We start from the raw sequence: 14,813 nt of genomic DNA, 5'->3' as shown, positions 1-14,813 counted from the left end.
TGGCTCTGAATGTGGACCATAAGAATAGTAGAAACTGCGAGTGAAGCGGGCAAGAAAATTTTACGAAATGTGTTCTTATTTGTATAAAATTTGAAATCGAGGGGGGGCAATTGCCCCTTGCAAGTGCCCTTGGCCGTCTGGAAGAGAAATTCAAGGAACAAGTAAAAATTAATTCCATCATGAGTATCCAATTGTCCTACTATTCTCAGATTCTCCTAGTCTTGTTTTTTACTTCAATGTTTGCTTCCCCTAGAATGGACTTCCGTCCAAGGTTGGGGGAGGGTGACAATGCCCCCTGCCCTCCTGTGGTTGCGACACTGCTTATGATTGTCTCTTCATCAATTTCACGTCATCACTCACTGTTGCAATTAGCTAGAAGTGGCAGAAAAGCAACGCTAAGTAACAAAAATCAAATATCCACACCCTCTCTCTACCATATGAATCACTATTACCAGAAGGTAAACTTGGGAAACAAAAATTTAAGCAGTTCCAAGTTCATAGCAACATATCCAAGAAAACATCCCTATACACTAGGCACCTTTAATACAAGACTACTCAAAATGTCACAACTGTTGTAGATACTAAAAATTGCGAAACCATTTCCCGAAGACTGAATCTGGAAGGGAATCCCCCCCACCAATCGTGATACGACATTATACGGAATCCCATACACCCTAATAAATCACAAAATCAATAAGTGTCTTTGTTATGTTTCTAGAGTAACACATGATATAAATGTAAAAATTAGTGTTCTGTATTTTTCACAGGCGGGGCAAACCAGCCTCTCAGGGGGGCAGTTGCCCCCCCTGCCCCCTCTAGCTACGGACCTGCCTGGGATTATCCAGCATGCTATGATGAGCTTACAAGGTGAGTGTACTTGTGAAGTGCACTGCTACACGAGGAACGTAGCACGAGATGGTCCCCGATCGACTCGTAAGAGGTCCAACTATTTGACAAATAGTCATTTATAATAGAATTTGCTACAAGTGCTGAAAGTACTATCATTGTATATGTAAAACCGAAAGTATTCAGTTCTTAGAGCAAAACAAGAAAAATACGGCTATTCTTGAAATGTTTGCCGGCCTCCGTGTCGGAGTGGTTAGCACATTGTGCTACTATGCCTGAGGTCCCGGGTTCGAATCCCGACCTGCGCATGGATGTTTGTGAGTGTTCATTCATCAATTTCATCATATCATCACTCATCCCCATTTTCGCAATTAGCCAAAAGTGGCACAAAAGCGAAGTAAAATAAAGCAAATCAATCTTGAAATGATGAAAACGATTGATCAAAGGTGTAAGAGGGCGGTAGTTCAGGAGTTCAAAGGAACACCATGCGTTAGAAGCAATTTTTTTCAACCTTTGGTGGACAATATAAATAGCCGGCAATTACATGGGAAATAGTGCGCCTTTCCGTAGTTGCTCGGAACTATCTTTCAGAGCATAATACGTATTATTTGACATCGGTGATAACATTCATCTACACACAATTTCTAAGTAAGAGTATTAGGGGAGGGGGGGGGGCAACCACAAGCGCACGTCTATGGTTCGTTGCTATTGCCGATATCACTTGCAAAAGTTAAAACAAACTCTTCGCCAGAACCATCCATCGTAAGTTGGATGGCAGACGACAGAACTAACGCGGGAATGGGCCGGAGGTGCAGACGACAGATTCGCGCGGGAAACAAATCCACGCATCTGATTGGATAATTCGCTAGTTATGGCATAGCTGCAGTGTTGCCAAGTTGGCCCTTTTGTGGCCAGAACTGGCCCTTTTGAGTACGTACTCAGCCCCAAAATTCAGCAAAAGCCCCAAGGGGCTTTTTAGCCCTACAGAGATAAATCTTGCTACAAATCTAGCCCTTTCAGTAATGAAATGTTTTTTTTTTGGTATTTCAGTAAACTGCAAAGAAGAATTCACTAAACCGACCCTCCTCTGCACCTGCAAGCTCGTCCTGCGACCCCTCCTGGGGAGCAGGTAGCAAGTGCACATTGTCACTTTATCCCCTTGTTTCTGGTTTTGATATGCTGTGTAGCCCGAGGCGAATTACGGATAACGTCGATTCCAGAAAATGCGAATCTTCGTTCAGTTGCATTGCATCTCGTCCTTGAAAGTTCACAGAAGTGCTGTGCGGAATCGACGAATCGTTCGTAACAGTGAGGTTCACCCAGAGACTAGTTCGTGCGTGCGGCCATGTGTGTGTGTGCAGTGGCGTACGCAAGGGGGGGGGGGGGTTACGGGGTTTAAACCCCCCCCTTGAGCTTGTGAAATATTATGAAAAATGCTGTGGAAAAAAAAATTAAATGGCCAATTTACCACAGTCAAAGATCTGGGACAATACTATTACTATTACTACATCTACTACTACTACTACTACTACCACTAATAATAATAATAATAATAATTTGAATTATTATTTCCATGTAGCATGAAGAAAAGCACAGCATTCCAAGCACACGCGTCTTTCAGAGTGATGCCTTGAAAATAAGCACAAGTTCTTGAAAGTGAAATATGAGGGTAACTATGATTTAAAAGAGAAATAAAATGTTTTGTATTTCAATACTCTGGCGTACGCAGTTTGGGGGGGGAGAGGGGCCGGAATAGTAAATGTGGATAACACATGGTTTCGTTTTGGAGGGCAGGATGCATAATAAAATATTTCGTATTTTTGGAGCTTTTCAGTCTATTAAAATTGTATTCAAAGACAAAAATGGTAATCGGGACTCACTTTAAAAGAGGTTTCGTATTTACACATTTTGATTTTTTAAAGTTCTTAACGGATTTTTATTTGAAAATTCTGATTTTCTCAAAATTTTGGTAGGGGCTGTAGCATCATCGGTAGAGGCATGCATATTTCGTTTTTGACAAAAAGAAAACGAAATTTGAAATAACACATTGCAATGTTAATTTTTAAGGTTTCTGAAAGGTGTGAGGTGCATTTTCCTACCCTGTTTTGTCACGAAATGATGCGAAATGAACTGCAAAATGCGAAATAGACTCTTAAACACGAAATTTACCGTTTATATACCGACGCGACACTTTCTGAAGTCTGAAGTATCCTGTGTGTTATGCAATTCACGGAAAATTGATTAATTTTGCTGTAAATATTTGAAAAGCAAAAATGGACTCCTCTATACAGGAATAAACTTAATATTCTGGTAATGATTTAATGTGCTATTAGAAGGGATATGTTTATTTTGTGTAATAGTGCAGTTTTCAAATCAATTGGGATTATTTTCACATTTTTAAAACCAAAATGTAATTTTATATACAGCTTTTTCACCGCTATAACAGCTTTTGAACCCGAAATTGACTCTGTTTTTATACTGATATTTTGCTTTTTTATTTACCAAAAGTATGTGCCTCTAACCATCGGCCATGCCTCTACGTACGCCAGTGTTCAACGAACATGTATTTTTTTGTGTGAACAATGAGAATTAACTAAAGAAAGTTCTTGGTTCGTTGTTAGATTCTAATGTATAGACAAAGGCTAGGCGGACAAGAATACAGTCACCAGTCTGCCTTCCCATTGTATTATTTACCGCAGCACGTTTGAATGTCTCTCTTTAAAATGTCTCACCTTGTTGACTAGACAATTATTCAAACGACAATAAGCTTAACTATTGTAAAATGTTTTGTTGGTAAGAACAGTGAGACAATCCAGATGTGAATTATCGGGGACATTTATGCGGGGAAGAAACTGGAAAAATTTCAACCAATTTCGGGAATCGAATCCGGATCTCCCGCGTAATTGCCAGATGCTCTACCGACCAGACCACCGCAGGATGAGTTCCATACTTTAATTATTTCAATTTATTTTAATATATTTTCTTGTTTTATGGATTTTCTTCACCCTTAAAATGTCTCACCTCGTTGACCAGACAAAAAACAAAAACAAAACCAAAAAAATGCTCCCAGGATTTGATAAAAATTGAATGATTAGAAAGTAATTTCTTTCTATTGTTTTCGTAAATGGTATATTTATGTAGATCTCTACTACATAATAGTAGTAGTGGTATTAGTAGTATTATTAGTAGTAATTCAGCTAATTAATTAATTATAAGTATTATTAATTAATTGTGATCATTATTATTTAATTAAAGTATAATAAATCAAAGGTAATGTGAGTTTGGAGAAAGTTTTAGAAATAACCCCCCCCCTTGACGAAATCCTGCGTACGCTACTGTGTGTGTGTGTATGTATGTGTGCATATATATGGAGGAGGAATATGCCGAAAATGTGTAATGCTTTTGTGTAATCTACTGCACCAGAATTTAAGGGGGAAATAAATTATTTAAGTTAAGAAAATTTAATTTGGTTGAGCGTATGCCCCTCATCGTGACAGTTGATTAGTTGTGGTTCTTGAGTTTCAGAAATTTTGCACCAAAACACCCAAGAATTAAGAACCAGATTTTTTTCAGTGCGCAGCCGCACCTTTGTAAATCTAGCCCCTTGGATGTGAATTTTAGCTCCATTTTGGGTGCGATTTAGCCCGTTTTTCTCTCGTGCTGTTGGCAACACTGCATAGCTGTTTGTAAAAAAAATTCTCGCATCCCGCCCGGGTTTGAATCCTGGCCTGGGCATGGGTGTTCTTTGTGTGTTGCTTCATTAATTTCATCATATCATAACTCATCCTTATCGTCACGATTATACAAACTTGGCAGAAAAGTGAAGTAAAAGAATCAAATTCAATCAACCCCACAGCATTTGATCCACATTTTCAGATTTGCCCCCTTTCTCCCTGAAAAAAATCCTGGAATCCTGTGATTCTCTTATGGTTTATAGAGAAGCATCTATCTAATATATTTCGCTGAACAGTGTATATATATATATATATATATAAACGGAAGGGTCATAATAAGAACACATTTTCAAATGCTATTGCAGTCAGCATGCTATCCAACTAAAAATACAATTGCTTACAGTTGTGCAATATCCTCAGAAAGCGATACGTAATCGAGGATTCAACAGATCAGTCGCCATTCTTACATTACCCGCACAGAAAGACGGATCCTTCATAGAACTGTTTCTTGTTTACTATCGATATCATTGCAGACATTGTCATAAACAAAGATCAGCTGAGATCAAAGGTTTTTTCAATTACAGTGATTTTTCCGAAGGTAAGTTTCACAAACGAAGTCATGTTGTTTATTCCTGTATTACAATATTGTAACTTATATTACTTTAAGTAAAGTTGTGCAACATTATATAAATTTTGAGCAATTTCTCACTTCACGTTTTACCAGTTTAATAGCTTCTGTATTTTTATTTTACAAAATGCCGATTCGTGAGGTACTACATTTGATGTGTGACGTCATCGAGCCAGAAGTCGTCTGCAAAATGAAAACGAACAATTTTTTGTTTTTATAATTTTAACTTACTAGAACTCTTGTAGGTGCTTATTTATATCAGTTCTGTACATCGCTTACTCTAGAAAATACAAGAAAGGAACGAAACATTCACTGTTGTAATGAACTGTCGCAAGAAAAATCTCAAGGTATACACACGAGTTTATTATTGTCCTTGCACTTATATTACAAGGGCATGAGTTCGCAAGCACATATTAAATATAAAGAAAATACAAAAGCTAAGTATAAATGAGCAGTAACTTTGTTCATCGTGTATGTTATATATATATATATATATATATATATATATATATTATATATGTGTGTGTGTGACATACGTATCGTATGTAAGAAAAAGAATATTAGTTTGACACAATGCAAGCACATTCATTGAATTTCGAACAGGCGTTATTGTACAAACCTGGCGAATAAAAGCTACTATAAAATTCCGGAACAAACACAAAGGATTAATGTTTGTAAACCGTACTATGTTGAGAAATGTAGATAATTTCTTAGATAATTTGTGTACCATTTACAAATCAATACATAATTTCTGGCTATCTTGTATTTTGTTTTCCATCCTTGGTACCAGTCTGTTATAGGGAAAACACATTTCATTCGTTCAAGTCATCTTTTTTACATTCGTACTTACCTATTAAGCATTGCGAAACATTATTTGAGGTGGGATTTTGCTTTTTTCACTGAAATAATTGTAATTTTTCACGAATATTTATTGTTTGTTGCTTTTTCGCTACTGTTACACGCAATATGGCAGGCAAATCTTCACTAGCATTGTCTATCATCTGTGGGTATGCAGTGTTTCAAACCATCGGAACCAAAAAAATCCTACTTTCGTGTTACAGATTTTTTTCTTCCAGGTTCCAAAACCCCATGAACCATGCACTCATAGCCCCACATGCCATTTACAAATAGCCCCACAAACCATTCGATTAGCCGCACGACCATGCACGGATAGCCCCATGAACCATTCCCGGCAAGGTTAGGTTAGGTTCTGTTAGGTTAGGCAAACAGTTAAAATTGTCATGTTCTAACAAAACAATGGCATGGTTGGAAACACTGACCGGGGGTTACGTCATCGAACGCACGGAACATTTGGTTCACGTAGTCGAAGGTAATGTAGGCAAGAGCTTTTGTGCATCGCAGAGACATTAATGTCGAAAAATACATGTTTTACCAGCCGAATAAATTGAACGAAGAGAGAAAACACTTCCACGACCTTTCAAAAGTCTACAGAAACTCCGTTCCATAAGTACTTTCTCATGTAAAATTGAAGAAATGTGTTTTCCCTATAACAGACTGTTACCCCATCCTTTGCTTGTGTAGAATTCAACAGCAAATTTATTTTTCCAGGTAGCTTTCAGAAGAAAATCGAGGACTAGTTTTGCAGCTGGCAGATAATAATATAATGACAGAGATTACATTGAACTCTAATGAAACAGCTGTTCAGATTGCAAACAAAGGATGGAGCAGTCCTTTGGGTGATGAAGATTCCAAAGCCGATAGGTACTATGCTTCTCTTTATTTTCTCTTCACTGTAAGACATGGCATAAAACTATGTGACGTATTTTCTGCATTGCCTATGTTGCCTCTAATCTACATTTCAGCCCAATTAATATTTCATCATAATTATTTAAAGGAAAAGATCAATGCATTGTATGTAATCGCCTTGTTCCATTCTATTTTTAGTATGTATTTTATTTATAACTATCAATTATGCTAACATTAAGTAACTCAATATATTTATTGTTGGTAGAAGTTTTTCCGTACCCTAGTACATAAGAAATGCAGGTCTGTTTTTTTTATTATGAATATAATTAGAAATTTTCTTTAAACATCAAAATGGTTGTTTTGGTAAGGGAGGGGGAAGATTGTCCATGGATAATAGAAGATTCCAACCCATACATGATAAAGAAAATAGGGTAAGTGGACATTGTTTCAAAATAATAAATGTCAAAGGTACTTTACAATATATATTCTACTTTTCTCCCATGATAAATGAATATCTCTTGTAAATTTTCAACATTTTCATGTCTAATGTAGGGGTGTGCGGGACAGGACAGAATTTTTTGGATCGGGATGGGAAATTTTTTAAATCCTGCCATTCGGGACTGGAAAAATTCTCAAGTTCCCGACGAAGTAGGGAAATTTTCAGGATGGGAAATGTTCAAAATTTCCTGAAGCTCTTGAAATCTCGAATTCTACACGTCATTTTCACCTTAATTGATTGTTTTTGCATTTCTGGCACAAAAACTAACAATTTGCGATAAGTTCCAGGTATTTACAATGTAGATAACATCAAGAATTAACAGCATTTTAAATTTACTATTTGGTATTTCCCGACTGCTCGGGATCCCAAATAGTTGGGAAGTCATTTCTCGAAGTTGGGATCGGGACGGAAATTTTTTTTTCCCGATCCCGGTCCTGACTTTTCGGGATCCCACACACCCCTATTCTAATGAAACAGAAGAATGTTTCTTTCATCAGAATTAATTATGCTAGCCTTTGTATCAGTTCACACAGTCGCATACTTTCACATAAAATTTGGAACTTTGAAAAACACATTTGTGAATATCCTCTGAAGGTATGTCATATCAGAACTATCATAAAGATAACAGAAACATATTTTATCAGATATGCTTTATGTTTTTTCCTGGATATGACAAACTTCAACATTTGGGTCCATTGACCCACTGTAACCCCCCTTCGAGAATTGTGTTAAATTATTTTAAGTGACAGAATTCGACATTGTATGTAATATAAAATTGGTTCCAGCATGCGAAAGAACACAAATAATGGAGATATTTGATCCCAAGGTATGTCCCGTGTAAGTAAAAGCTGCCATCTCGGAGCACTTTCGCGGCTTTTTATTAGTAAAAACTAGTTGTGCGCACAGTCAAATAACTAAAGAACACATGCAAAAGACCACTTAATCAAACTTAGAACTCCTAACTGAACAGGAATGCCGAAAATTGTTATCAGCACTAGGGCTGAGCTGGTACCGGTAACATTATTTTTGAGTCACTAGTTTTTCCGAGAAATGCTGGACAAACCCCACACCCTCTAGGGAAGCAGATGATTGACAAGATCAAAGACATGGGTAAAGTGAGAGCTGTGACCAAACCTCTCAAAGACATGTAACTACTTGGTAAAGGCTGTGTGGAAATAAAAGAAATAATTTGTTTCCAATTCTTGCTCGCAAACTCATGGGGTAAGAAAGGTGGACATTTTTAACCAGCATTACTATCATGCTGGGCTGTTTCCAGGCCAGTTGATGGTGCAGTTCTTGGGAAAAACGGGTGAAGATCAAAGTGGAATTTGTTTTATCTTAGAGTTGCAAATAAGCCGGCTTTTTGAATGGACGTTTTTTTTTTTTTGTTTTTTTTAAATACAGCTTTTTGGGGGGAAATACGGAAATTTTGGCTTTTTTGGCTTTTTACCAATTGCGGCTAACCCATTTCACTTGCAGTGTTGGTTAAGAGTTTAGAGGTTTGTAATGTCATATTTTGCAATTAGCTAAATAATTTTACGTGGTGTAGCAACGAAAAGACATATTTGCCATTTCTTCTACAGGATGTACAGAAAGTCAAGCATCCAAGACTTTGAACGTACATAACTTTTGTGTAAATAGTTATAAAGACATGAATCTTCAACTGGGTATTAACTTTTTCTATGTGGATATTTTTTTTAAATACTGAACTAGAAAATTGTGCTGTTCATGAACGTTCAGTATGGGGAGTAAGGTGTAAAAAGGTTTTCGTATGACGTGAAAACGAGCATAGCTATGGAGTCGTTTGCAAAAGGTTTTCAATGTATATCGATGGTCTTTGTGGATATTTACCGAAGTGATAAAAGAACAAAAAGTTTTTACACATTACAGACAATTTATAAAGTTAATTATGGCATATTCATTAAAAAAAATATGCTTTTTTTTTTATTACAAGGTATACTGACAACATTGGTCATGTCTGAGAGCAGAATCAGGTGTATGCGCGACAACTGTCTATGTTATTCAATCAATGTCCAAATGAAAGAAAAGATTTGAAATTTATTAAATTTGAAAAACTTTTTGTACGATAAATTTCAAATCTTTTCTTTCATCTGAACACTGACTGAATAACATAACCAGATGTCAGGCACACCTGATACTTACCTCTGACACGACCAATGTTGCCAGTACCAGGGTTGCCCAGATGGGCCCAGCCCAGTTTTCCCCATGCAGGTTTTTCATAAATTATTGCTTTAAATACTTGTGAGGTTCTATGATTGTCAATTTTTTTTGGAAAACTTGTAATACTAAAAATAGTGAATGTAGTACAAGTCATAGTCGGTTTTTTAAGGTTGTTTTCCTCAAATTATGCTAGAAATGAAGATTAATACAAATTAAAAGATCATATATCCAAGAAACAAAATAGAAAAAGTATCAGAAATTTTTAGATAAAACATTTGCATTTATTGATGCAGCATACTTGAACAAAGCTTATAATTTTGAAATGTGGGAGCACTTTGGTTATGTCACTTCCTTATGTGGGGGAAACCATAGTGCACATCATAGTTTCAACTGTGATGATCAATTGATAGAAGAAATTTTTGCATGTTTAAACATTACAAGGGAGAATTGAGTACATTTTATTGAAATGTTGTTAATTGTGACAATGATTAAATTGGAACACTCTTTAAATGAATTTTGTCATTTCTCATCCTAATGGGTTGCTTGCTTATGCAGTAAAATGTTATTTTATATCTGGTTAGGAGCTCTGTAGCCATGCAAGTTGTACATCTTCATAATTACCACAATGTCAGCTATGTGCACGAAACTTACAGCAGCATTATGTACTTGCACTCTAATTTGACAGTAAAATTATCAAAATATAGTGTCTGATTTAGGAGGAGCATGAGTTAGGGTGGATGGACAGAGAGGGATATGTCATCTATTTAATGAGTAATATTAACAAATGAAAATTATATTAAAGAGGAAATAAGAAGTAGGCTTAATTCAGGAAATGCATGTTACTTCTCTCTTCATAAACTTTTGTCTTCTCGTTTAATATCTAAGAAACTGAAAGTTAAAATATACAAAAGAGTAATTTTGCCTGTAGTATTATATGCATGTGAAACTTGGTCCCTTACATTGAAAGAGGAACATAAATTGAGAGTATTTGAAAATAAGATCCTTAGGAAAATATTTGGACCTAAAAGGGATGAGGAGACAGGTGAGTGGAGAAGGTTACATAATTTAGAACTACATAATTTGTATTCATGTCCAGATATTATTAGAATAATTAAATCAAGAAGACTTAGGTGGGCAGGCCATGTGGCACGAATGGGAGAGGAACGAGGAGTTTACAGGATTCTTGTTGGGAAACCTGATGGTAAGAGACCTGTAGGAAGGCCAAGACGAAGATGGAGGGACAACGTTGAGATGGACCTAAGGGAAATCGGTAGGGATGGAAAAGAGTATATAGAACTTGCTCAAAATAGGGAAACATGGAAGGCCTGTGTTGCTGCAGCCATGAACCTTCGGGTTTAAGAAGGCTAGAGAGTTAGTTAGTTATTTAATGATGATGATGATAACTGCTGTGAATTTAGAATCATTTAGGTAACATTATTTCTGCAACTATAAAAACGTGTGAACAAAATTGAACAATTTGTTTCAAGAAGGTGGATGGAAAAACTTATTTTCCACATGTTGCAGGCTCTGTGCTATGCTCTACAATGTTTTTTTTTTTTTTTTAGATGGTCTAGAATACATTTTCAGAGTATAAGGAAATAAACAGTAATTTTAGAGATATAATTGGTTTGCAATTTTGCAGTAAAGCTTATAAAATAATATTTCATAGCTTAGGAAAGGAGTGGTGGTAAATGTTAAAATCGAGTTGCAATTTTTATAGTTGCAAGATAACTTGATGGATTGGTCTCACATTGCATTTGAGAAAAATTGGTCATCATGTTTAAAGTTAGTAGACGACAGTCTGGTTTAACATGTCTTGTGAGAACTTTAATTTATGCTCATATTTGACTAGGTTATATTTTCGTAGATTAAGAAACACAAGTCTCAGCAATGTTACTTCTAGAGTTTTAAGTTTTTAGTAAAAACTCTGTATTGTAGTGTGTGTTTTAGTAAGGTTGGGGGTAAGTCACCAATTTTGAGACCATAATAACTACAGCAAATTTAGAGGTTTTTAGCTGAAATTAATCACAACTAGATACACCTCGGGAAAGGTTTTGTTTTTCATTTGCATTTGTTCAAAGTATTTCAAGATTGTAGATAAAAAATAGATTTTTCTTATGCTGAGGTAGATTCCAAATTCTGATGACACTTTCAAATCTCTGCCTAAACTACATTTTTGGAGATTTAGAAGAGAGACTCTTTAGAATTTTAGGACTTCACTTAAGCTATAATTTGACAATAAATGTTTTGCACGTTTGGGGATCGTTGTGGACCAAATTGGAGGTCATCAATGTTTTGACCATGGGAATTGACATTCTCATAGCAGCCAGATATTTTGGAAGAAGTATAAGGTATTCCATTTGGATGAAATCAGCCAGACAATTAAATACGGCAAACTTATAATTTGGCATGTTTAATACATGGAGGAGGTATTTTGCTTGAAACATCCAGAAAAATAATGGGAAAACACTACTGTGATAAACTGTGAACAAAACAGATTTAAAACATTGTGTTACACAGTATTTTTGAATTATTTAATGGTCTATGACATATGAAATAAACGAGATAAAAAATGTGTTTGTAGTTGTAGCATAATTCATTCCAACATATGCACAACACTGCATTCGAAAAATAATTTGTTTCATAAACTGAAGTTCAGAATGGTTTTTATTCATTTGTTTTATTTTACTTCACTTTTTGTGCCACTTTTGGCTAATTTGCAAAGATGAGGATGAGTGATGAAATTGATGAATGGACACTCACAAACATCCATACCCTGGCTGGGATTTGAACCCAGGACCACTAACCACTCCACCATGGGGGCTGCCAAAGTTCAAAATGGAATATTCACTAATCGTATTAACTAAAAATGTGCTTAATCTTGAAAAACATATACTTTACCATGCCTAAATTTGAGTATCATTATGGACGAAAAAGGTAGCAAACCTGATTGATAAAATTAACTGGTAAGAAAGTTCCGGCACTTCAAGTTAAATGTTACCATATTGTTTGTTAATGTGTTCATCATAACAACTACTCAAAATTGTGTTATGTTCATAAACAATGATGCATCCAAGCATACATGCATATGCATTTCTCTTGTTTGTTTCACTGATGATTGATGTGCTTTATTTTACTCCTCTTTTCTGCCACATTTGGCTAATCACAAAGATGAGAACAAGTGATGATATGATGAAATTGATGAAGGGACACAAAGAATACCCACACCCAGGCCAGGATTCAAACCCAGGACTTCTGGGCTCATAGGCATTTCTCTTGTTATTAGTCCTCACCTATAATAAGATGCCAGTATGGAGTACAGCTGTTGACTACCAGAAAAATAAAACCACTGGTCATAACATATTTTGTACCCCTAGTAGTCTGATTCTTGGATACACCAAAGTATGTGCCTCCTCAGGGAATGCAACCCTGAAAACTGATCACAAAGCAACAGCATTAACTATTACACCCTCCTGGAAGAATAGAATCAAACTGTTGGATGAGTATTTTAGAACAGATTGTGTTAACAGAATTGTTAAATAGTTTTTGATTCAGTCAACTATTCCCTGTCACAGGTATGTCTGGAGCAAGGGTGAGCATAGCATCAGAGAAGGGAAGGAAATAGAGTGGGCAGAGGGAAGCAGTACATGCTGCTGTGAAGACTGCAGTCGCTTACTCCCTCCAGGGAATCCATTTCTCTCTCTGGTGTTCATTGGTGGAGCCATCTCGCGTTACTTCTTGTGCAGAGACTTGTTTTCGTTTGCTTGCTCCAGAGATAGTTGGGACAGGGTATAAAGCAATACAAATTGAATGTTACAATGCATTACTACTAGAAGAAAAATATATTTCATTTTTAATACATATGTTTTTAAACATAAACTGAAAAAAAAAAACAGTTTTGCCCGGGTTTTATTGAGTTTTTCTGAAAAATCCGAAAAAAAAAACACCCAGGTTGGGTTTTTCAAAAAAAGATATGGCAAAATGCCAACACTGGCCAGTACACCTCGTAACAAAAAAAGCTTCTTCATGAATAAGCCATAATAAGTCTCTTATCGATGTTGTTTTCACTTCGTACACTTCCTTTTTTTTTGTTTTTACACTAGATTACTTCATGAGACCACTTTCGATCACTAATATTCATTTGAGTCTCCCACGCTCGAGTGTATAGAATCAAATATCTATCAACATGACAGTAATCATAGAAATATACATGTCAAAAATATGCGCCAGTAGGTTCAACCCATAATCATCTATTTCAATTTCATATATTGCTATATATTGATAAAGAGCCATGGTAGCTCGGTCGCTAGTGCATCTGACTACCATGCAAGAGACCCGACTTCGATCCCCAGCAGGGGAGAATCTGGATTTTTCCCACCTGTTCAAGCAGCTCCAGCACCCACCCTGCTTTGTATAAAATGGCCACCTAGTGGAAACTGTGGAAGGGGGGGGGGTAAAGACACCCAGGTACGTGGTGCTGATCACATCACCCCCACCTTCGGCTGTGATCAAGAAAGTGTGGGGTCCTAACTCTAGACCCCCCTATACGCTTTCATGGCATGGTTCAAAGCACAGGGGAGCACTTTACTTTTTTTTATTGGTAAGATAGACTAAACTTCAGGGTGTTGCACTTGTTCTCGGCCCCTGATTTTCCCTTCATTACATCATGACCAATAGTTTGATTTTTATAAGCGAAAATCAGGGGCCGAGAGCGAGTGAAACATGGAAATGATTGTTCAATATGTCTTTCACTTCACGATCCATACGAGGGCTGCTGCAAAAGTTTCTGCAATCAATATGAAAAAAGACATGTGAAATTCTGGGAGTGGCTTTATTGTTTTTCAAAGTATTCACCCTTAAGATCGAAACACTTTTGCATACGCTCAAAGCAATTTTGAAAGCATTTTTTCCACTCTGAAGCTGATACCTCAGAAACCGCTGTTCGGAATGCGTCAACAGCTGCTTCAGGCGACACAAATCGCTCACCACGCATTTTATTTTTCATGTGTGGGAACAAAGAGAAGTCATTAGGTGATAAATCAGGTGAGTACGGAAAATGAGTCATTAATTCGACATTTTTACTGGACAAAAAATCAACAGTTTGGTGTGCTAAGTGGGAACTGGCGTTGTTGTGGTGAAGAATAATGTGACGATTTGGGTTCATTTTACGCAATTCATTGATGCCCTCTGGCAAACAAATTGTTGTATACCACTCAACATTCTAAAGCTATTGTTGCCACTTGTCTGGTATAACCAAAGAAACAAGCAATCATTTGCT

General features: G+C 36.5%; 1 protein-coding gene across 2 annotated transcripts in view; it reads left to right on the top strand.

The window, feature by feature from the left end:
* The first annotated feature begins 4,961 nt into the window (after window positions 1-4,961).
* The window catches only part of LOC145986516 (ATP-dependent translocase ABCB1-like), a 139,877-nt gene continuing 130,025 nt past the window's right edge, over window positions 4,962-14,813 (top strand). The window contains exons 1-2 of one of the 2 annotated variants that reach the window (XM_083120622.1): window positions 4,962-5,118; window positions 6,718-6,870. In XM_083120622.1, the coding sequence (XP_082976748.1) occupies window positions 6,773-6,870 (98 nt within the window). In that variant the 5' untranslated portion in view covers window positions 4,962-5,118; window positions 6,718-6,772. Of the gene's footprint in view, window positions 5,119-5,329; window positions 5,496-6,717; window positions 6,871-14,813 lie in introns of those variants that run through there. The other variant, XM_083120623.1, reaches the window with a different exon arrangement.

The sequence above is a fragment of the Lepisma saccharinum genome, chromosome 4, assembly GCF_977018435.1.
Source record: "Lepisma saccharinum chromosome 4, izLepSacc3.1, whole genome shotgun sequence".
Taxonomy (NCBI): Eukaryota; Metazoa; Arthropoda; class Insecta; order Zygentoma; family Lepismatidae; genus Lepisma; species Lepisma saccharinum.
This window is presented reverse-complemented; position numbering and strand designations above follow the sequence as displayed.